At 34.8% G+C, this 25,014-nt stretch overlaps 1 protein-coding gene and 1 long non-coding RNA gene across 2 annotated transcripts; one reads left to right on the forward strand and one right to left on the reverse strand.

Moving 5' to 3' along the window:
• The first annotated feature begins 8,920 nt into the window (after nt 1-8,920).
• On the forward strand, nt 8,921-18,837 carry LOC136042376 (uncharacterized). The gene is made up of 3 exons (XR_010621281.1): nt 8,921-9,024; nt 12,475-12,633; nt 18,270-18,837. It is a non-coding gene; the product is annotated as an uncharacterized LOC136042376 (long non-coding RNA).
• A 2,822-nt stretch (nt 18,838-21,659) lies between these two features.
• LOC136042378 (uncharacterized) lies at nt 21,660-22,463 on the reverse strand. The gene has a single exon (XM_065727357.1). The coding sequence runs from the start codon at nt 22,461-22,463 to the stop codon at nt 21,660-21,662; it is 804 nt and encodes a 267-aa protein (XP_065583429.1).
• Nucleotides 22,464-25,014: the final 2,551 nt, after the last annotated feature.

The raw sequence follows: 25,014 nt of genomic DNA on the forward strand, positions 1-25,014 counted from the left end.
TCTCTCATGACCCACACTCTTGTCTATACATCAACAATTGATTGAAAAGGAACAACTACCCTACTGGTATTTCTTCATTTGTACTTATGTTTAAAAGAAAGCTTGTATGGCTAAGTCAGTAGGCCAGTAAAGGACCAGGTGTTCCTTTAGCCAGGAAGTATAATAGGAAGCTAGGGGCCAGCCATCCTATGCTTTTGCATGCCCTTTCTGCTTACTGCTCCACATTTCTTTAGGTAACCTTTTAAAGTTGGGCCAATTCTAGCTGAGCTAACAGAGTCACATCACTGATCCCTGTCCAAAACCAAATAAACTGGTAATGCCAGGAATTAAACCTGTGCACTTTGGACAAAGGATTCTCAAGCTAGAGAGCAAGCAACATATGAAGGAACACAAATGTGACCACAGAAAATTGTTTGAAAAAAGAAAATATTGAAAAAAAACTCAAGTCATAGTTGCTGCCCATAAACAATATGCATTTTATTTAGACAAATTAAATTTAAGACAGGTATCAACAAAACTCCATCAGGAATTGTATTTACTTAAGATACAATAAGCAATATGAAAGCTTAGTTTTGTGATAATCTAGTCTTGAAATAATACAATATAAGAAAAATTAGATTTTCTATTTGTTTTCCACAAGCTCATTTGAGACTGCAATATGCCGATGGTGCACTTATAATCTCTCTAAAATGCTTTAAACAGAAGGAATTATAAAGATGATTGTTCTGATCAGTAAGAAAAATATTAACATAGCTCTCTAAACTTGGCACATTTTAAGTGTTCTATTTGTTTTCCACAAGCTCATTTGAGACTGCAATATGCCCATGGTGCACTTATAATCTTTCTAAAATGCTTTAAACAGAAGGAATTGTAAAGACAATTGTTCTGATCTGCAAAAAAAATATTAACATAACTCTCTAAACTTGACGCTTTTTATCAAAGCAAATGCAAAACAAAAGAATTCAGCTAAAAGGTGGTAAAATATATGACAAAGCTAATTGGTCTAAATAATCAAGGCTTATGAACACAACTGCCTTCTAATCTCAATTCTTTGTGTTTCTGATTCCCAGCAGCAGCTTGGTAATGGAAAATCTCAGTTCTATTAGCCTACTAGATATGGTCTAGATGGTTCTGGAGACATTTACATTTTATTTTCTCTAGAAATATACTTAGTGCATAAGTGGATATGCACTATGTTACAAATCTAATGATCACCCAATTTGCATGACCACTAGATTTCAAGGGCCTGAGAAAATTCAATCCTTGAATCTAGTGATGACCTTTGATCTTGATTGTCATCATAAGAAAGTCATGGGCCTTACTTATTATTAGGCATAGGCCTACCAAAGACTATGGTGAATGCTAGATATACCCAGTGTCTGACCTTAAGCTATCCAAAATCAAAGTCTTGACAATTGTGCATGCATTATCTGTAAGAGAAAAAATTGCTCCTTCATCAGACAGAGCAAAAGAATGTACAGTACTTTAACTTGCAGTAGTAGCAAAGTGATCAGGAGCTACATAGAAGCTGTTGTTGTTGTTGTTGTTGATTCCAACGTTTTTGGAGCATTAATCAGCTCCGTCACGTATGTATCAATCTTGTCCAGACAATGTGTATGGAGAATTTTTAAGAAACGATGACTACTTTCAGATTAGTGAATCACTTAGAATCGTTATTTACAGACTCTTTGTTGGTGGCAAACCATTTTTTCCACTAGTATAGCCACCTACATCAGACCACCTTAATTAATTCTAAAGCATTTACAGCCATAAATTACAATTTACATTAAATTTCGTGGGAAACACATTAAACTTTTACAATATATTGAATACATTAATAAACGTTTGACTTGATACAACATGACCCAAGACTGCTAAAGCACATCAAATAAACTTGAAGTTCTAATAAAACAACCCAGTGCAGAAACAGATACCCTACGAGCCCATGGAGGGGCGGATGAATGACCCACCACCGCACGGAAAGTAAAGGCACCAAAGAGCTTTAGAACTTTTCTTTTTAATATTTCACGCTGGATATAATACTTTTTACACGACATTATAACATGGCGGACATCTTCATATACATTACATACATTGCAGTTTGGGGAGTCAACCAAATTCCATTTAAAGAGAACAGAATTCACTTTAGCATGGCCAGATCTGATTCGAAATATTGTTGTGGCAATTTTCCTCTCACTGTGAATTAAGTCCAATGGAGGAGGCTTAAAATCATATAGATCCAAGATTGTATTAGTGGACTTTCTTGTGAAATCGGCTTTCTCATCAATTGCGGATTGGACCTCATAACTCTGAATATATTCACTCAGGGACAAGTTTACATCCAACAATTCACCGTTTCTGCAAGCCCATTTTGCCATTTTATCAGCTGACTCGTTCCCAGGAATACCTGCATGTGCTGGGACCCATGTAAGTTGTACATCATAACCATGTTTTAGAAGGTCATCAACTATTTTTTCAATTTGTGCAGCAGTTTCTTTGGCATCATTTTGTTTCATAGCTAAGTAATTTAACACAGGTAGAGAATCAGAACAAATCAAAAAGCTACCAACTATACCGTTTGACTTAATATAAAGAAGTGCTTGATAAATAGCAATCATTTCTGCAGAAAAAACTGTAGGCTTGTCAGGTAGCTTAAATCCGCAAGAAGTACGAGTTGACGGGACTACAAAAGCGCAGCCTGTACCGACTTCCGACTTAGATCCGTCAGTATATATGTGAGTAAAGTCAGTCTATTGCAGAGTCAGCCTATACCACTCTAATTTTAAAATCATTGTTCCTAAATCTTTATTTCTATTATCTAGAGCTAAATTAATTACATTACCTATTCCGTTGAAGCGTGAGGAAAGGTCATCTATGTTTGGGGTTGGAACTAGGCCTGGAAGGCCAGCATTACTCATCAGACAAGAATATTTATAGACTGTAGGGGAAAACCTTGGTCTAAACTGGAGATCTTGATTTCATGTAGCAATGCATTCTTTATACACAATATGATTTGTTGATCCCATTTTTTTTTAGAAAGTAACGGGCTTGAAGATTATTTCTTCTCCTCTGAAGTGATGTGACGCCAAGCTCACAGTAGAGGGCTGGGATGGGGGTATTTTTTAAGCAGCCTAGAGCTCGTCGGAGAACTTGATTAAAAGCTGAATCAAGTTTCTGGAGGTTGTGCTTAGTTGCTTCCCTATAGAACATGCTACCATAGTCCAGTTTGCTGGTGATTGTTGCTCCAATTAGTTTTGAAACACAAGAATATGGGGCTCCTCTTTTAGAGAGGCAGATTGCATTGAGAAAGTTTGCCCTACTCCTCAGGTTACCAACATGATAGTCAATGTGGTTAGTCCATTGCAACTTTGAATCCAGTAAGACTCCTAGATAGCAAAATTTCTCTGCATGTTGGATGTCCACTCCTGCTAAAGACACAATGGGGAGTTGAACATTTGTTCGATTTTTCCTTGAGAAAAGAACATTTACTGACTTCTCTGTTGAAAATGACATGTAGTTTTCCATTGTCCAATTTTCTAAGTAATACAGGGCTTTTTGGACTGAAGCCTTAAGGCATCCCCTATCTCGAGAGGAGGCAGCTACTGCAATGTCATCAGCATATAAGTATAGTTTACAACCCAGTATCGTATCTAAGTTTATATCGTGACAATACACTAAAAACAATAAAGGACTTAGTACCCCTCCTTGGGGGAGACCCACATTATTTGGAGTACTAAAAAAGCCAGATGAATGATTTTCTAAAGTTATTTGTATTTTCCTCTCTGTCAAGAAATTACCAATCCATTCCACGATTTGAGGGCTAATATTTAGCTTCTTTAGTTTTGCCATTAGAGTAGGGATATTCACTCTGTCAAATGCTGAAGTCATATCAAGGAAAACAGCTAGAGTTTCTTTTCCTAGGCGGAATCCCTGTTTTATTTGATTTTCATGCCTCACAAGACAGTCTATTGTACTGCGTTGGGGCAGAAAGCCTAGTTGTTCTGGCTGAACTACTTTCTCAATTTCTGGTAGAACTATCTTTTTTATCAGTCTCTCCATTAGCTTGCAGAGGCATGAAGTCAAGGCAATTGGGCGATATGATTTTGGGGATGTAGGGTCCATTTGGGGTTCCAGGATTGGTATTATTGCAGCTTTTTTCCAAAGCGATGGGACATAACCTTCCTTGATGGACCTATTAAACAAAGTTAAGACAGAAGCCTTAAGCAGGGGGGACATGTTGGACAGCATCTCATTGTGAATCCTGTCTGGGCCCATAACCCCTGGTTTTGATTTTTTAATAATCGTATCAAGATCCTGTTCTACAAGTTCAATATCATTCTTAGGGAAGACCTGTGTAGGTTGCATAGTGGGTCGGTTTTGAGTAGAAAGTTGTGGAGGAATGTTTGCAATTAGATACTCTTTCAGAAGTTTTATTTTCTCGGGTGTTGTGGCGGCAGTGGTTCCGTTGTGTATCATGATGACAGATATTAGGGAAGACCTTTGTCCAGTGTAGACTTTCCAGTTCCTCCACAACTCTTTGATTGATGTAGTCTTCGTAAACTTTGTCTCAATTAGAGTCTTCCATCCATTCTTGATTTCTTGGGGAACAATTTTCCTAAAGATGGCTTGTTTTGCATTCATTTCAATTTTGTTTGTAACAGTAGAATTTCTTCTAAACTTGTTTCTTGCCGTGTTTCGTTCCTTATAAGCTTTTTGGCATGCAGCATTCCACCCTGGTGTGGAGTTTCTAGATTTTCTTTTAAGTTTTACATACCCAAATACCCTTTCACTAGCATTCACCATAACTTGAGTTAACTTCTCATTAAGCTCCTCAACAGAGGTAGGTAGTTCAACATCCGTCAGATCCGAGTCTACCTCTCTTGCCATTCAGGCCAGGACTCCTTGCGGAACTTCCAACTCACAAACTTCATTAACTGAAGTCTATAAGCAGAAAAATTAAGCATTGACATTATTGGGAAATGATCAGAGTCAATGGGTGACGGTATAACAACCTCAAAGTCAACTGAAAGGTCTAAAGAAGCAATTGTTAAATCTATAGTAGAAGTCTTCCCATTTAAGGGGTTTAGCCTAGTACCTAGATCTATTGGAGTGATAAGACAAACCATATTTTGAGGATCAGTGATAAAATCTGCCAGTAAATTAGAATTATGATTTGGAGATGATGTTGAGTCCCACATTGGGTTTTGAAGGTTGAAGTCACCAGCAATTATTTTCCTCTCTTTACATTTCTGAAAAGGATCTTTGAACTGCTTAAAATCAAAGTCAGTTGCAGTCCTGTTATAATAGTTGATAACGGATATCCAGTTGTCCGTTCCATCTTCTTTGATAGATATAATCCCAATTTCATTTTTTTCTGGGATAAAAGCATCTACTATTTTAAACGGGATATTATCCTTAACTAAAGTCATAAGTCCTCCCCCTGGTCCTGTCTTCCTATCCCATCTAGCCATGCTATAGTCTTTAAAATTTGGGGAAGTTTTTTGTTCATTCAATAAAGTTTCCTGAATCAGTACAATATCTGGCTTACTCCTCACTAGAAGGTTTTTCAATTCTACTACCTTTGATTTTCCCATTCCCCTGATGTTTAGTTGGATTACCCTTGTAGTCATTCTTGGATTTTTTGTTTATGAACACGCTTATTTATTGTCTTTTTCCCTGGAGAGGACAAAATTTTCTTTGGAACAAAGTTATCTTCATCCATACCATCCTCTGAGTCTGTTTCATTTCCAGAAACAAAGGATTCAGATTTTTTCAGTGAAGACAGGATCTTCTGTACCTCTGACTTCGAGCTTTTGCTTAACTTTACACTGGAAGCAATCAGTGAGCACAATGATGATACTACTGTGGTTAGTTGGTCTATTTTTTCTCTCAGTAAGACAACTTCCTTGCTAATTGGTTCCTGTATTTTTGCTTCTGGTGGGATTGAAGGGTGAACAAGGACTGGAAAATTTTCAAAGTTTAAAGCTGGTGGTGGTGTGTGCAGAGTCTTCCCTTTGGTGTCAGTAAAAGCTTGAACTGCATTTTTGAATGATATACCTTTTGTAACTGACGTTTTCAGTATTGCAGCTCTAAACTTGTAATCCTGGCACTTTTTACTGAGGGCAGTGTGCTGTCCATTACAGTTTGCACATCTTACTTTTTGTTCATTTCTGTTTTTGTTTATCTCAGGGCAAGCTATCATGGGGTGATTATCTCCACAAATACCACAAGTATCTTTACCCCAACAGTTTAGAGAGTTATGGCCAAATTTCTGGCACTTGAAACATCTCAACGGTTTTGGTATGAACTGTTTTACCACAGTGAGGGCACTCCATATAGGAATTATTGTAGGAAAATCTATTTCTTGAGAGAAGTCAACATGTATAGTGTAGCTAGTGTATGGTTTACCATCTCTAGATGTGGGATGAGGGTTTAGTATAGTTGCCTTTGTAACCTGTTCTACTTGCTGAATCTCCTTACAGAGTTCTTCAGGAGTAGCTAAATCCCTGGGAACGTATAGTACTCCTTTTCTGCTTGAGTATAGCATATTTGCTGGCTTCATTTCAAATTTGATCACTATATTATTCAATGTGAGATCCCTTATGCCTAAGATCTTATTAGCTATGTCTAGATTTTTTGGAACAACTTCAAGTGAGCCTCCAGGACCTAATCGTGGGAGTATTTTCCCAGTCATTTCCTAGAGCTACAGCCAATGTACGCCATAGATATCCAGCAGAAGTCTTTGATAGAGGGACTAGCTTACCCTTGTCATTTGTGTCAGTAGTTTTTGTCATATCATGACCTTTAGCAAACAAATTTGGTACAGTGGGTCCACCTCTAACTCCCCCACAACCTCCTTCCTTCCCAGGACTACCAGGAACCATTACGTCTTTCACGTGACAAGCTTACTTTGCAGAGAAAAAAAAAGTGAATGCACAAATACGATTAAACAGACCCCAGTAAAGTAAAAAGAGAGGCAAAAATACAAGCAGATAAGGGCACTATATACAGCACATATATACAAATAAGCAATAATCCTTAAAGCACAAGATCTCAAGGAGATAAAAGAGCCTAAAAGGTGGTCTGAATATCAACCATACAGTCCCTTCACTGTTTTGCATTTACCAAAATTCTATAAACACTTTTTTCTCCTTCACATTAATTTGTTATTGTTTGTTTTTTCAACCAATCAAAATCTTCAGGTATTACTGTTTTCTACAACTTGAATTATTGCCAAGCTGCGTTTTAACAGCACTTAAATTGTTTATTTTGAACTTGTATCATTAATCCCAAGTTGAATAATTGCAGTTTAAGCACAAAATGTTTTATTCAACCATGTTCTTATAGGCTACCAATTCCAATAGACTAGAGAAGAAAACGCCTATTTGAGATTCCTTCAAAAGATCTTCCACTAGTAGCATTTAAGGTAATTTTGCTCTCAAAAGTGAGGGATACTTCCCTACACATTGATTTTTTACAAAAAACTCCTGCTATTTAATTTGGCAAAAATTAATTCTTCTTCCGAAAATTTGATTTACAAAAGAAAATTTTTATAAACATTCCTTTGTTCAGTCATTTTATTTTTACTCAGTTCAGTAATAGTATAGAATCGTCTTCCGTGGAAGCTGTTTTCAATCTGATTGTTGATTTCTGTTTCTTCCAGTGCTTCCACTTTTTTTTCTGAAAATCAGTAACGACTCCAAAAAATTCGGGAGATTATCGGGAGGTTTTTTTTTAAGTCGGGGAAAAAATGAGAAGGTTTTAAACAGCTGTTTTGTCTCACATACCAGTTGTATTGGTGGTAAAAATGTCAGTAATAGAGAGACAGAACAAAGTAGAATCGAAAATATGTTTTAGAGTCTTAAGTCCGGTCTTCACCTCCCGGAACTTCCGGAATCTGGGCTTCCAGATTATTCTTTGACGTCTTCTTCTTTTGCATTTCGAATATGAACCGGTCCAAAAGTATATCAAAATCATCCGGAAAAATATCTAGAAATTTCTAAACCCACATGTTTGTCTCGCTTTAAATGTCGCAAGCGTAGTGGGCGGCACTATGAGTATGGCCCGTTTGCAAAGCAAGGAAAGCATAGTTCTTGACCCTACTCCCTAGTGTTATTTTGCTCTGTTGTGACTTGTGAAGCCGATTTCGCCGACACTCGAAATCGTTATTTGGATATAGATAGGCTAGGCTAGTAGTCTGGCGAATACCGGATATCTATAAGACCCGGAAGAATAGTGTATTCGAATAAAGTATCTGTACTATAGAATCCTTAAACTGGCAACAGGTTAAGAATTGGTTTCAAGTTAAAACATGTTATTTTGGTAAAGAAACAGATCATAGAAGCAGAAAAGCCGCCTACCCCCTAGGACAGGTCAGTAGCCTACTTCTTGGGTTGCCCACGTGCAGGGATGTATAATTGTCCAGTTCCAGTAAACTTGGTACTTACCCTAAGAAAAATCCTGTCACGTAAGGTAAGCCACGTCCTTATTGTACACAAATTATCCAGTGGAAATGAACTATCTGAGTTGACTGATCAGATCAGATGAAGTTATGAACTGAGAATCAAATCAAATCAACCCTTTTTCGAACACAACAATGGTCTCTCACGGGACAAGCTGCCGACTAGGTCATTAATTAAGGTCCGTAGTTGACTTCCGCGAATCAAACGCGGCCGGCGGCTTTGAAATCCCCCCGACATATTTTGCATTCTGCCAGACAATCAAGAAAGATCAGAAACTTCAAGTTGGACAGAGCTCAATTCAACAGAAATCGGGAGATTATCGGGAGGAAATTTCAGTCGGGAGATTTTCCAAAAAGTCGGGAGATCTCCCGATAAATCGGGAAGAATGGAAGCACTGGTTTATTCCCCTATTACTGAAGTTGCTGTTGAGTAGGGATTTGAGCTTCAAAGAACAAATGACGAAAACAGCTTTCGGAGATTCGGACTGAGTATTTAGAATTAACCCTGCATCTGGATGCAGCATTCTTTGTGAAATAAGCTTTCGGACACGGTCTAAGACAAGGTGAACATAGCCTTGGCCAACTACAAATAAAGAAATAGAATTTAGCCTTCTCAGGAGACATCTTTGACCATAAAGACATTTTTAGATTGCTATTTTTCTGCTGATGTTTATTTAGTTGGCATTTTTGACAAGTCATACCCAGCCCTTTCCAATTGTCTCATATGGTAAAATTCTATTTTAGCTATTTTTGAAAGGGATTAGGTTAGGAAAATGAAACTTGCAGGGACAAGTCTACAGACTAAAGTAGCTTATGTCCTGGGAAAGTAATCTGAAGTAGGCTACTAACCTCAACTCCTTCTCCCTCTAAAGGGTAAGGACCTTTGATAACCTTTAAAACTGGTTTTATTATAGAAGTGAAACCTTGCAAAAAGATTGGTAAAATTATAGCAGTTCATATAACTGGCTTTCCTATAAAATGAATATACCACTTGATGCCTTTTTTTACGCTATTTATGATAATTGCTTCTACCTTAAATTGAGATCTAAGTGCTTTTGTAGCTCTTAAAAATGACCAATTTTAAAAGAATTATGACAGTTCATATAACTGACTTACCAATAAAGCAAACATACCACTCAATGCCTTTTTTTACATTCTTTACAAATATAATAATTGCTTTTACTACAAATTCAAATTTAAACTCTTAAAAATGACAAATTTTTACTTTATGTACAAGTTATCCATTGTTTTCAACAAAATAATACTATGTTTTCTCTGTGCTGTTTTTCACAGTGCTAAAATTATTTATAGTAAGGTTAGGTTAAAAAGTGCTTAAATTTGAATTTAAGGCAGAAGCAATTAAAGTATTCGTAAAGAGCATAAAAAAGGCATCAAGTGGTATATTCACTTTATAGGAAAGCCAGTTATATGAACTTCTATAATTTTACCAAAACGAGCTTAAACTTGAATTTAAGGTAGAAGCAATTATTATATTTGTAAAGAGCATAAAAAAGACATCAAGTGATATGCTCACTTTATTGGTAAGTCAGTTATATGAACTGCTATAATTTTACCAAGAGATCTTGCACTTAGGCCTAAATGAAGAATTTTTTTTTTAACTTCATAATTTGTTCAATCCCAATTTATGATATTTCAAAGATATGCAAATGTATTTCCTAAATTTAAAATACAAAAGCAATGATATGGCTTAAAAAAATATATAGCCTAAATTTAAGTATTTTTCCCATGTCCAAACAAAAACTGGGTTTAAAATTAGAAGTGATTCCACCAAGTCTTCCATAGAAAGAAGGAGAACACAGTGCTTCTTGCCCTTTTTTATGTTGTTTTCAAATACCATAATCATTTACATGCAAATCTCATTTAAATATTTTGAGCTGGCCCTATAGTGACATCTAATTCCAACAATTTTTGGTCAAAATTGAGTGGTTAGGCTTATACCAACTGGTTTTCACAAGCCTCCTGAAATGAATTCAGCCAATTGTTTTAGCAAGAAATACATGATGCATAACAAGAGGATAGACAACAATAAAAAATATATATTAAGACTATAAATGAGACATTTCTTCAAATTATTCCAACAGGCAATTCATCTTCCGCTGAAAATCTCCCCTTCTTGCTGCATGTAAAATCCCCACTTATCTGACAATACTCCCCCTGTAAAATTTTCCCCAGATTTAAAATACAAATAAGACTAGAGTTGCAGCAAAACCAGACCATATCTTCCTGGGCTCTTGTTTAGATCTTGAATTGGCTTGAGAAAGTGTTACTTTTCCAAGTTAATAAAAGCCTATATTCTGCAACTTCTTTTTATTCTGCAACTTTTTATTGTGTAATTATTTTCAAAATTAAATGAAAGACATGCTGTTTTTGAGTTTTCACTGCCTCCTATCCTAGAAAACAAAGAAAAAGAAACACACCCTGTTCTTAAGCATATTTATTGATAAAGCAGGTGACCTAGCTGCAAAATATGCCTCTGGGCTCTTGTTTAGTTTTCAAATCCAATTATAAGAATATCTTATTTTCTGTGCACAAAATTTTTCAATGAAAAAACTATATTCTGTTTTTTTTTTGGAATTTGGATGTTTAATAAATGCATCACACCCCTTTGTCTATCAATCTGCTTATGGGTGACTTAGTAATTATGATTTGCTGAAGAAAAGTAGTAAAAAATAGCTCAGAGGGGAGGTTTTCAAAAATTAGTTTGGACTGCAAGGTATAAGAGTTTTCTGTGAACAGTAAGACAATTTATTTGCCATTAACAATAATATTTGCAGTAGTAGCAAAGTGATCAGGAGCTACATGGAAGTTGTTTCCAATCTGATTGTTGATTTCTGTTTCTTCCCCTACTACTGAAGTTGCTGTTGAGTAGGGATTTGAGCTTCAAAGAACAAATGAGGAAAACAGCTTTCGGAGATTCAGACTGAGTATTTAGAATTAACCCTGCATCTGGATGCAGCATTCTTTGTGAAATAAGCTTTCGGACACGGTCTAGGACAAGGTGAACATAGGCTTGGCCAACTACAAATAAGGAAATAGAATTTAATCTTCTACAAAAATTTTCAATGAAAAAACTATATTCTGTTGTTTTTTTGGAATTTGGATGTTTAATAAATGCATCACACCCCTTTGTCTATCAATCTACTTATGGGTGACTTAGTAATTATGATTTGCTGAAGAAAAGTAGTAAAAAATAGCTCAGAGGGGAGGTTTTCAAAAATTAGTTTGGACTGCAAGGTATAAGAGTTTTCTGTGAACAGTAAGACAATTTATTTGCCATTAACAATAATATTGTCCATTTCTTACGGTCTGATGTTAATTTAAAAATATATAGAAAGTATTGAAGATGACTGACAGGCAAATACTTTCAACTCCTTAAGAAGATATACAAGGGATACAAGAGCTGCATCCAAGTGAATGGACAGCAGATTCAAAATTGATATGCAACAATGGTGTGTTTTTGCTCCAGAATTGTTTAACTGTGTCATAGATCATGTCATGAACAAAACAACAAAGATTAGCTGTAAAATACTTGACATTACATAAGTATAGCAGTCACAAAGAAAAACCATTCACAAAATTTTACTTTTGTGCTCAGTTGCCAACCTGAGCAATTGCCGTAAATTTTTAAAACCTGCAAAACATTCACCAGCCATCTCTCATGACCCACACTCTTGTCTGATAGAGGTCAATCTGATAGATTGACCTTTGGCCTCCATTTAATAGATCAAGTTTTGACTGTGATCATCTTTGTAGACAACCTTACACTTACAAGCTCTATACAACAGCTGATAATTCTAAACCTATACTTTATTTACAATTAGATAATGAGACAGTTTTTAAGTTTTAGCATGCTTAAAAAAAAAAAATCAAAACAAAACATATTTTGAATCCTTTTGAATGCTGAAGGGGCTTTATTTATGACTTCTACTGCATTAAGCCACAATCAGCTTTGAGTTCAATCAAAGGAATCACTGTAGCTTATGTATTTTCAGGGAATTCCCTTCAAAACTGGAGTATTGTATTCATACTTTATTCCTTGTAGTATAATTTGATAGTGGTATTTACTGGATTCAGAGCTTCTGTTATGGACTTGCCTCAAATTCCAGTGACTGAAGATGTCACCCTTTCTGAAGTTTTTGTTGTTAAAAATGGTAAGTTATTCAATTATATTTGCAGTAATAAAATAAAATTAAAGCTGTATTTTCTTTAGTAAATATTCACTTTTTAAAAGATATATATATATATATATATATATATATATATATATATATATATATATATATATATATATATATATATATATATATATATATATATATATATATATATATATATATATATATATATATATATATATATATATATATATATATATATATATATATATATATATATATATATATATATATATATATATATATATATATATATATATATATATATATATATATATATATATATATATATATATATATATATATATATATATATATATATATATATATATATATATATATATATATATATATATATATATATATATATATATATATATTCAAGGCTGTATCCAGGCAGGAGGGTCACAGGATTTGAACCCCCCTTCCCTCCTCAAAAAAATTTATCTGATTCTTAAACATGAAAAAAAATGCAAATAATGTTTTGAATAATTTTTTAATTTTTGATAAGGTTAACAGAAAGTGATGCCAAACATAACTGCTTAGTTGTACTTATTTTTTCATAGGACAATTTGGCAATACTGGAAAATGTGATACTGTTCTGAAAACCTTAAATTTCTTTATAAGAAATAAAAATTTCTTTATAAATTATAAAAATTTCTTTAGAATTTCAAATTTGGTTTTCATGCATGGATCTTTAAAAGGCTTATCTTAATTTCGCCTCTCATTCAAATCATCTGTCTAGGCTTACTCTCTAATTAGTATTGGCTCGTGACTTGTTCATCAAGGCCAATCAAGTTGCTTATTGATTATTATTCAGGAAAAAAAGAAGCACATGCTCTTGTATCAACCCTTAAGAGCTAAGGTAGATTAAAGTGTTTCGTTATACAAAACACACAAAAGCTTAATATATTAATTATAATTTTCTATGTATGATGCAGTGTTGGGAAATACTTAAGTAAAAGTACTTAAGTAATTACTTAAGTAAAAATTCTGACTACTTGTACTCTACTTAAGTAATACATTTCTAAAGTACTTAATACTTATACTTAAGTAAAAAATTGAAGTACTTAAGGGTATTTAAGTACTCAAGTACTTTCTTCTTGGTACAGAAAAATTATACCAGCATAATGCAGGGCTGATGCGATGAATTGAACTGCCTATATGTTGTTGGATGAGTGGATTTTAGTCTTTGAGAACAGCGGCTCCCAGCCTGGTGCAAAATTTCAAAAAAGGACGCTATCGTGGTGGAACTACAATATATATTGAACGGAAAGTTTTTTGTGATAAAGGGAAAATTCAGAAGGATGGTGCAGTATCTATAGTGATCCCCTCATATAAGGTTTGTGGATTATCGGCAGGTTTTTCAGTTACAAATTTTAACTAATGAAAATTTTTGCTTTTTTTTCTTTCCTCGGCTGCCTAGTCTAGGTTAATACCATTTTACTGACTATCCGGGCATTTTTATTGGTAAAAGTGCCTGAGCTTGTGAAAAAGCCTAGACAGACAAACCCAAGACACAAGCACAGACGGTTCAGTTTTTGTTAGCCCATCTGTGTTAGCTTATAATTTGGTTCACTTACATAACATTCGAGCCAGATAGGAGGCCCTTCTAGGCTTTGGACGCTTATTCCCCTTGCAATTTCAGTCAACTTACTGTTCAACTAACATTAAATTAACTTTTTTATTAGTACAAAAGTCTAAGTATATATATTGAATCAATTGCCTTGCCTGACACTCAATGCAGAATGGCCTCATTCTGATTTTAGACGCTTGTTTGCCTCTCATTCTTCTCATTGTTGTTGGTTTTTGAATTAAAATGGAATATTTGTGGGCATCAAGTCATGGCTAATTGTAGAAAAGGCCAAGACACATAGTCGAACTATGTTGTCACTAGAGTGAGAAGCAAACCTGGCATTAATCCCCCTCCCCCTCATTAGGATTGTATAAAAGTGTTGTTAGTTCATTTGTTAATACATGTGTCTATCTATTATCTGTCCTTGCGTCATTGCTAGGGCAGTAGAACCAGGGTAGATAGTCAAAAATCTAAGATAGTGATGGAACCTATAGTTTTCCAAGTGTTCGGTTAACCGAAGACTTGGAAAACTTAGTGTCTGAAGATGAATACTTTGATTTTAGTGATAAAGAAACAACTCATGATAATTCTGGCAACCGTGGTCGTGGAACCACTTCTGTGAAGGTGGAGGTTTTATCATATTTGAATGAGAGGCGAAAGGAACTATATGTGCTCAAGGTGTACCCAAGGGTTATGAAAGTTTTCGGGAAGTACAACTGTGTCATTCCTTTGTCTGCATATGCAGAACGAATTGTTTCGGTGGGTGGTGGAATTTTTATTCCAAAAAGAAACATGCTTGGAGATGGTATGTTTGAAAAGCTTCTGCTGTTAAAAGGAGCAACTAAGAAATTAAGTAAAGTTATGATGAAGCTGTAATGAATGAACCTGGTAAATTATTTTCTTTTTATATCTTAACTGAAGTAAAATTCGATTTTTCACGAAACCAATTAATTTTTTTCATGAAAACAATCGTTTTTTCTGAAAAGCAGTCGATTTCTCGGCAGAATCTTGCTTATCTTGTCTACTTGGAAAGGAAATGGATATTAAAGAAATGTTTTGTGTGTTCTTTACTATAAGTAAAACATTGGTACTTGAGTAAAATACTGAATATTGAAGTAAAATTGAAATACTTGAGTACTTAAGTACTGAAGTACTTTTTCAAAAGTACTTATTACTTAAGTAGATTTTTAGAGAAGTACTTAAAACTTGTACTTAAGTAAAAATTTCGCTAAGTACTTGGTACTTGTACTTAAGTAAAATAAAGAAGTTTTTGGCACAACACTGGTATGATGATACAATCTAACACCAGGCAGAAGAATTTCCCTTCTTGAATGCAGAAATGATAAAAATAAAAACAATAAAAAAAACCTTACACCCAAAAGTGAAGGTTGTTATGTTGTAGCCATAATATTTATCTGAAGGAACAGCTTCGTTTACTAGCGATATGTTTTTAATACTATTTAAAAAAAAAAATGTATTTAGGCTTTTTGTAACTGACTTAACCATACATCAAAAAAAGAAGACACTCATATAGTAGCTGTAAATCAAAGATACAGCTAAAATGCATTTAAGGATTCCAAGTTAGAATAAAATAGCAATATTTTAATGTAATTTTATCAAAAGGTCTATCTATGTACAAATTTTTCAAGCTTAATTTGCTTTGGATTTGGCTATATTATTCTGTTTATAAAATTTTTGTTAAAAGCCATATCTAAAGGGTAAGGGGTTTTTCTCCACCCTCCCCTTAAATATTTAACTCTTTAAACCATAAAATGTGCATTGAATCAAATTTTTGATGTTTTTCAATTTTTTTTTTGCTGAAAAGACAAAAGAATAAAACTATACAGTAGCTACTAATAAAAATGCTAAAACTTGCTAAAATATGTTAAAGGATGCTTTGTTAGAAGTGAACAACAATGTGTTAGTGCAACGTTATCAAATAATTGTAATTTTAGTGCAAAATTTCAAGCGTACTTTCCCTTGGAGTTGGCTCTTAGCTTTTCCCTCCTTTTTCCTAAGTCTTTTTTTAAGTTTGTGTTTGTGCTTTCTGTTCAATTTACATGGAATGCTTTTTGTTTTTATGTTTTCAAGGAAATGTGTTTTTTTCATTTTCTTTAGACTTTTTGCTTCAATAAGAAAGGGTTTTAAGGGAGGGGAAGAGCCTTTTCCCCTGTATTATTAAATTTTAGTGGCATGAAATTCAAATAAAAAATCTAGCATTCATAATCTTTATATAACTGCGAAATTTTTTTTTCATCAAATTAAAGTAGAGCACAGTTTACAGTAAGCATGAGCAAACTAAATTAAATTTTGTAATTTTCCCATTAAAAGTTAGAAATGTTCAGATTTAAAGAGATGTAATGTTTTGCTGTTAAATGAAAATGTTGTAATATTAAGCCTTAAATTTTTTTAAGACAGGGGGACTGGGGTTAATCAAGATTTTGTATGTTACCAAGAAAGGCTAAAACCTCCACTGGCTTCAGTTCCTTTTTGCTACCAAAGTAAATTCATGGTTGCAAGAGATGTGATCACAAACATTATTTTATCAGATTTTTTTGCTTTTGTTCCCAATTATAAAATCTATCAATTTTATTGAAATAAATTTACAAATTCAAAAAAATATCTAAGAAATAATAGCCTTAACCCTTCCTAAAAAAAAACTAAAATATGAGGCCGTAAGTATATAGCTCAAGATAATATCTAATGCCCTTCAAAATCAATTCACCAAATAAGAAAGTACTCATCCTTTCCAGGAAAGTCCTAGGAAAAAAGAAATAGATCCTAAGAATATTGGGGACTGAAATTAGATGTTACTTGAGGGAAACTTAATTAAAACAATAATGAAGGAAAGAGTTTAAAAAATTTATTTGGTTTCGGGCTGAAGGGCCTTGAGATGGAGATCAGCGTAGCTGGTTTGGGCTTTAAAGAGTCTAATGCTGTATCCAATAGCTTTTTCCTTTATTCTTGCTCTCGTTTGTAACTGTATACACCCTTTGATTTGTTCTTGCTTATGGCATTGGTATCAAAGTTCTTATGTTAAGATGCGTTCTGGTACTCATCTTACCAATTGTATTCTAGTAAAAAGAGAGGTTAAACCAGGTTTGGTTATTAGTCCAGCTTTATCTAAACAGCTACTAGAAATATTCCCCCCTTCCTTATTATCTGGTTCATTTATATTAGTGATCTCTTTTATTTTTGATAATAGCTCTGCTAGCTAAAAATCTTGATCACTTCAAACTGTCGTTAATGTTGTCCATTCTAGTCTGTCAGATATAAATCTTTCCTTACAGGCTCCTAAATCCAAATTTACTGTATTAATCCAAAGTCTGGAGTGAGTGAGTGTCTTCTAGTTCGTCCGGTCTCAGTTGCAAGTACACATACGTTAAGTTATTCACAAGCTATCAAGAAAAACATTCATAAGACTTATGGCATGCTCGCCAAAATGAAAGGCCAGTTTGATAAGAATTGCCCAGAAAGGCTCTACAATGCTGTGCTTACGCCCCACATATTTTTATTATGTCGGTTTAGAAGTTTGTTAGTAAGGCTGAACTTCCTTTAATCCGGAGACATTTCTTCAGGTTTTTTGACCTCCCTCTTTGAGTCAGGAATACTTGTATCACTCAGAAATACAGAGTTTTTATATTAATGGGAAAATAGAGGAACTTTGTTAAGGATTCCAAAAGCATAGAGAACGTATCGTGGATTTTCTTCTGAATTGCGTCTGTGTTTAAATTGTATGGGTTTTAATCAGAGGTGTCTCACTTCTCTTTGTAGTAGTTTCTCCTCGTTTTGAGTTTTACTTGGTTATTCTTTGCAATCAGTTTGCTTTGGATTTCATTTATTTATAGTCAGTGATTTATGGTATTTCTATGCTTAAAAATTATTTTACTTTATTTTGACTCATATTTAGATTAATTTAGCCCTTTTATATTTCTTTAAAAGTGTTTTTAAAATTAATTATTAAATTAAAAACTGTTGAATTTTTTCAGGAAGCTTTGCTGTTGTTTATTATGTCCCTTTATTAATTTTATTTTAGAAGCTGAACAAGATCTACCTAGTGAGAGTGAGGAGTTCTTTGATATTTCAAACATTTGTTTGACTCCTAAGTTTGAAGCTGTTTCTTTGACTACTTTTCCCAGCAGCAAGGGACCATTTAAATTAGAAGCTGACGCCCAAGAATTTGAACCTACCTGTTTTGATAATGAAGGTATGTTTCAAACATTTGGTTTGTAGAATCATCAATATCATGAATATTTCATAAAAAAACTAGGTTACATTGACTAAATTTAGTATTTTAAACTAGTCATGCTATGAAACTTTTTTTAAATCTTGTTCCAGTATGCAGGCATTTGCTAAACTGGTTTTAAGTTTAATAACAACTTAGAAAGTGTTGTTTGAAAGGTGTAAAAAGATAAAAATCCAGTTATACAAAAAAACTATGTTGCTAATTTCAAAGCCAGGCCCAGGCACTTGGTTTGTGGTGAGCTTTTATATATTGATTCTCATTGTAAGTAACAGTCCCCTAATAAATCTGCTTTGTTTACTACTCTTTCTTCGGGAAAATAGAGGGTTCCCCAGGGAAACCATTGAACGTTGAAGGGTCCTAATGACTTTTAATCTTACGTATTTGTATTATTTTAATCTTTTACGTATTATTTTAATTACGTATTATTTTAATTACGTATTATTTTAATCTTTACGTATTAAAGTTACGTATTTTGTAACATCTTTTTTGTTTTTTACTGGGTTTTGCGCCACTTTTTCTGGCGTCGAAGATTGTGACTGCGTTGTTATTCCAACATAATATTTCTTTTTTCTTCACTTTCATTTTTGACTTTCTCTTAGTTTTTGCTGTTGTTTGTCTTCTAACCTCAGAATACTTTGTTTTTCACTCTATTTTTGTTCTATTTGTTTATACTCATTTTGTTTATATTTCTTTGTTCTTCACCTTTGTTGTTTAGTAGTTTTATTTCTTGTTGCCGTTTATCTTTGAACCGTATGTTTCTTTTTTTCTGTATTTTTGTTTTTACTCGTTATATTTGGTGCTGTGCTAATTATTTATTCAACTTTGTAGGATCCATTTATATAATGAAAGTTTTTACTGAATAACTTTCGAGAGTTCTTTTTCGTAAAAATCACCAATAATGAGCTGACCAGTTTTATCTGACAGTTTATACGTTATAAGGGTTTTATGTTTCACTGCGGCTATTTGAAACACTTTAGTTGTATAATTTGGTAGGTAATCTTTATCAAAAACACTATTACCTTTATTTACTCCAACTAAATCATTAATTTTGCAATACTTCTTTGATTTTAGTTTCTGATACATTAAAACCATGTCCTTTTAATTTTCTATGTAAATCATCAATCCCTGGAAATTTTGAATAATAGAGTTCTAAAAGTTTGTTTTCTATGCTACTCTTGCCAGTACAAATACCATTTCCTTTTATCCGGGGTTTTGCTCATTCCATCTTTTTTAAAAAATGGTTTTTCATGCTATCACAAAATGTTCAAATACCTTTAATCATTGGCACTTCATTTCTCTTTGAAACTGTCCGAGTTAAAGGCTCGGTGGCAGTAATCTTTTTAAATCGCACACAATAAATCTCTAGTTATTACAGATTTAAATTATTAAATAAATTTAAATTATTAAACATGTTAATAAACACTAAAAGACTTCTACGTTCTCATGAAAGTCTCAAGAGTAGTAAATAGCAAGCAATAAAATTCCTCAGGCTTGACTATATTTTCAGATAAATAATTTTGTTTAATAAAATTAGTTCTTAATAAATTGCAGACATTGCAGAAGTGATTAAAAGTAGTTTACAACGAAAATCCAAATTTGTCAAGATAAAAATCAACTACTGCATTATTCATTAATACAATTAATGAATTGCGGTCATTTGCCAAACACAATAATTGAAAGATTATTGGCAAAAAACTTAAAATATTCAAAACCATCAGTGATCATCTTAATAATAAAATATCAATGGTCCTATTCAAATAGAAAGAAAGAAAGTTTATTTGAGCCTTACGGCCATACACAACATGATTTAATAATACAACACTGCACAGAACACACGCTCAATATAAAACAATACTTATTTTCATTCACTCGGGTAAAAGGTAATCTAAAATCTAAAAGGTAAATTTACCTTAAAATAATTTTCTTCCCCAAACATTTCTTTTACTTTACTATATTCCTTCAGTGTTTCCGACGAACGTACTAAACAACCCCACTCTTGTATCTCTTGGTCTTTCAATCTCTGCATAATTTCTGGAAGGCATTGTGTGTTTCAGGGTCCGTTTCCTTCCATCCACAAATAAGAGAAGCCTAGTTTGTCAAGAGATTTCTTGATTTGTTGAGTCCAAGTAGTTTTCCTATTAATTCGAAGCAAATCATTATAAGCTTGTTTAGCCAATCGGTCCTCAGGAAGTTGGGTTAATATCAGCCAAAACTTAAATACTTGATAAAGCCGGTGCAATTTCAGTGAGAAGATGCCGAAGTCTCCTTTGATTAGCTGGTTATGTGTTGTCTGGTGCAGCCCGAAGAGTCTTTTGTAGTGTCTAAACTGGACTGATTCTAGCTTCTCCGCGGCCTCCAGGCCCCATAGCTCAGTTCCGTAATGGATTGCCGGTTTAATTTTCGAATCAAATATTTGCTTAAACATTTTTAATGACTTCGACTTTTTCACTAGGTCATTACGTAATATTGCACCCACTGCTGCTTTTCCTCGCTTTTACATTTCGCTCACATGTTCCTTCCAACTGCAGTTAGGTGTCAGGGTAAATCCCAGATATTTCGCCTTTTCCACTACCTTAATCTCTTGTCCTTTGAACCGAAATTTTTCGTTCTCGACTAAATTCCTTCTTCCTCCTTTATTGAAGATCATTATCTCCGTCTTCCCGAGGTTTAGACGTAGTTTCTTCGATTCAAGGTATTCTGCCATCAGGTCAATTAAAATTTGTAGTTCACGGGCTGTTTTCGCTACTAATGCCATGTCGTCGGCGAACAGCAGAGCCGAAATCGTTCTGTTGCCGAGCTTAACGGTTGGGGCCCATCTTTTCTCCAAGAATTCTACAATGCCATTTGCGAATATTCCGAATAGCCGAGGTTACAGGGCACTTCCTTGTTTAACACCTCTTGTCTGTTCAAATATCCTTGAATCTCCTTTTCCAAACACTAACGACTGCTTTTGTACTTCCATACATATTAGCTACCAGCTGTGCAAAATGTCCTGGTAGTCCAATTTTAATTAATTCCATTATCAGTAATTCTCTATCCACGCTATCGAAAGCTTTTTGGAGGTCTAAAAAAGCCACATAAAACTTATTTTTTCCTCTTCCATATTTTTCAGAAAGGGCATGCAGTACAAACATTCTGTCCGCTGTATTGTATCCGGCCCGGAAGCCTTCTTGCTCTTCTTTATTTTTTTTTGTGCACTTCAAGCCATTTTGACAGTCTCTCATCAGTAATGTTCTCAAATATTTTACTCATCGTTGGTATTAGGGATATGGGTCTATAGTTAGAGTGTTCCTCCGCATTTCCCTTTTTGAAAAGCGGCAAAATTACTGACGTCTTCCATGCTTCGAGCCATTTACATGTGCTAAGAATTGCAATGAAGATGAGGACCATTATGGGAACGAATGACAGTGCGAACTTCTTATAAACCATAATAGGGATTCCATCCAGCCCTGGCGCTGTGCCCCCTTTCTGATTCTTCAAAATGTTTTTTATTTCCTCCTCCTTTGTTTCCTCCAGCAAACTGTAGTCATGCTCTTGGAGTGGGATACAAGTTCCCTCCGTCGGGATAGAATTTAGCACTCCAAGAGGTGCTGTATCGTTTCCTATTTCAAAATATGGTGGCCATGTTTCTGGTTCTGGGCATTTTTGTTGGGTAGATTTTCTTTTCTCAGGGTCTTGAATTTTCCTCCAAAATACTTTCATGTCATTCATTTTAAAACTCTCCGATAATTGTTTTATATCCCTTATTTCCGCTTCTCTTTTTTTCTGTTTCGATAACTGTTTATAATCTCGCCGGATAGCTTTCATCTGGAGAACTACTGTCACTTTTAGGGGGCTCTCTTTGAGGGCCTTCAGTTTTTCTACTATTTGCATCAATTCTTTTTTCCTTGCTAAACATTCATCATCTAAAAATTCCTTTCGCTCGCTCTCAGGGGACACTTTAGGCGCTATTTCATGAATAATTCCGTTTAGCCCGTCGATCATCTGATCGACTAGTAATTTACCTTCTTTCAAGACCTTCAGTTCCTCTTAAACCTTCTTATCAAGTAATCTTTCTTCCATTTTGTGTATTTCTGATTTCGACATTTCTCTTTTTAAAATTTCTTTTCTCTGGAGATTTCCTCTATGCTGTGTTTGTAGAGCATTCATCGGAAACTTTTGCAAGATTTCTACTAAAACTGGGAAATGATCTGAACCTACAAAGGGGAGAACTTCTACATTTCTAACATCCATTGTGAGGGAAACGTCCACCAGTACATAATCAATAACCCTCCCTTTCGCACCCATAAAACACGTAAAGTTCCCCTTACCCTTATCATTCCCAAACCTCCCATTCCCTATAACAAGCCCATTTTCTCCACAAAGATCCAAAAGCCTTTTACCCCAAATATTCAACTTCCTACCTTCATCCATGCTACTTCTTGTAATCCCGTAAGCCTTAGGAGCTGGAACCACTTCCTCACAAATCACTGTATCCACTACTTCTTTTTTCACGCTGGTGTACGCGTTAAAAAGTCTCCCAATAGCGTTAAACTATGGTCATGGTATTTAAATTTCATTTCTTCAATCTTTTTTTCCAGAATATCCCAAGTATCTTCATTTGTGTAGGAACTGTTCTGTGGTGGTAAGTAAACTGATCCGATCACTATCTGCCGTCTGTCAGAAAAAAGAACTTTGACCCAAATTATATTTTCCGACTTACTACTTAATCTCTGGTATTTTGACACACTTTTACACTTTAGCAGGACAATAACACCCCCGTAATATCTTCTGTTCGACCACTCTCTTCTTGACACTTTTTCTACATAAAATTTGTCAAACAGTAACGTTTCGTTGGGGTCATGCCGAGTTTCCACTAAACACACAACGTCAAATGCACTCACGTCTTCCGATATTTGCTTATATTTGTTCTTTAGCCCCTGGACGTTCCAAGTGATCATTTTCATAGTTGGGCATGGCCGTCGGCATGCTAGTTCGAGTCTTCCATATTTTCATCGTACCGGTCTCTGGTTGGGTCCGGATAATTGATCCTGTAGTAGTCTGCTGTGCTTCTGCCTCTTCTGACATTGGGGGTGTCGTTTCTCGGACCTCCTCTGTTTTCTTGCGCTTTCCAAATTGGCTCTCTCTGTGGTCTTTGTGAACGATTATTCAGCCTATTGCGTTCTTCTGGGCTGACCATCTGATCCGCTTTCCTGGCGGGCTTAGGCCTCGGGTTCAACCCAGATTGTCTAGCACTTACTTCTGTAGCACTAGTCTGACTGTTCAGTTCCTGGTGAATTTCGGCACTGATCGCCGCGTTTACTACTGTCTGGGCTGAGGAGGCACTATCCATTGAGCTCTAAGAGTCACTTCGACCAGGGGGGACCTAGGCCTTGTTGTATTATTTCGGGTGACCTCTTTCACTTTTTTACCCTCTTCATCATAAACCAAGAGAGTTCCATCGACAAAAAGTTTTGTCCCCCGTAATCTGACGGGTTTTCCCTCTTCAATTGCTTGGTTCATGACTATTTTTAAGTGGCTTCGCGCATTCCTTTCCTCCAATGTGTAGTCTGGGGTCGTAGACACTCCGTCATTCCGAAAGGCACGGCCTCTTTTCAGAATAAATTTTCGGGTGTCAGTGCACTGTAATTTCAGCAAAATTGCTCCAGACCTCATCCGGAAAACATCCTTTACCTCGCTATGATGGAGCTCCAAAGACGAAATTCGGGTATCCAAATACAACAACACTTCTTCTTTAAGCGTAGGTAATGGTGGGTCTCTCTGTCCTAAGTTGTAAATAATCAATTTTATTCTCTTTGCTTCTGTTTCTATATACCGAATACGGCGGTTTGCTTCACTAAGCTCTTTCCTCGTTACTAAGGTTCTTGACTAAGCCTTTGGTTTTCTGCATTAATTTGTGTCAACTGTCCTTTAATGAAGCTTATGTCTGTCATCACTTGTGGCAATAAGCCGAGTTTTGCGTTAATCTGATCAAGCACTGACTGTGGTGCGTTTTCCCCCACCATATTGTGAAAGACCGCCAAAAATTGTTCTTGTCTGCCCGACAATACTCCAACTCCTCTTCCGATAATTAAAATCCGAGAATCAGACCGTTTAGTCGTAATCTCGTGCCAAATCGTCTTCCTTAATTATGAGCCAAACAATCCGTCCAGTTTCGTTTTTAAATCTGTATGCTCTCACTATGCTTTTCACTTAGTCGAGCGAAAAACGAATTTATTCAATTCAGATACACTGACAACATTTATCCTTAAAAAATATCCAAATATCCGAGCATCCAAAATACTTGTGCCAATAATCACACGTCACCAATTATCAAAGCTAGCGAAATGCGACTGCATTGAATGAATGCTAGATGTGAACTGATATTCACATCTAGCATTCAAATGTTCAAATATTCAATGGTCACGAAATTTAAAAAGAGAAAAAGACAAAAAGTAGTATTACTATAACATTGAACATGAATTAAAAGTAAAATCAGAAAATGAAATCAAAGAAAAGAATAAAGTATTTCATATTTAAAACTTCAATGTAGTAG

Source organism: Artemia franciscana, unplaced genomic scaffold (assembly GCF_032884065.1).
Source record: "Artemia franciscana unplaced genomic scaffold, ASM3288406v1 Scaffold_1198, whole genome shotgun sequence".
NCBI lineage: Eukaryota > Metazoa > Arthropoda > Branchiopoda > Anostraca > Artemiidae > Artemia > Artemia franciscana.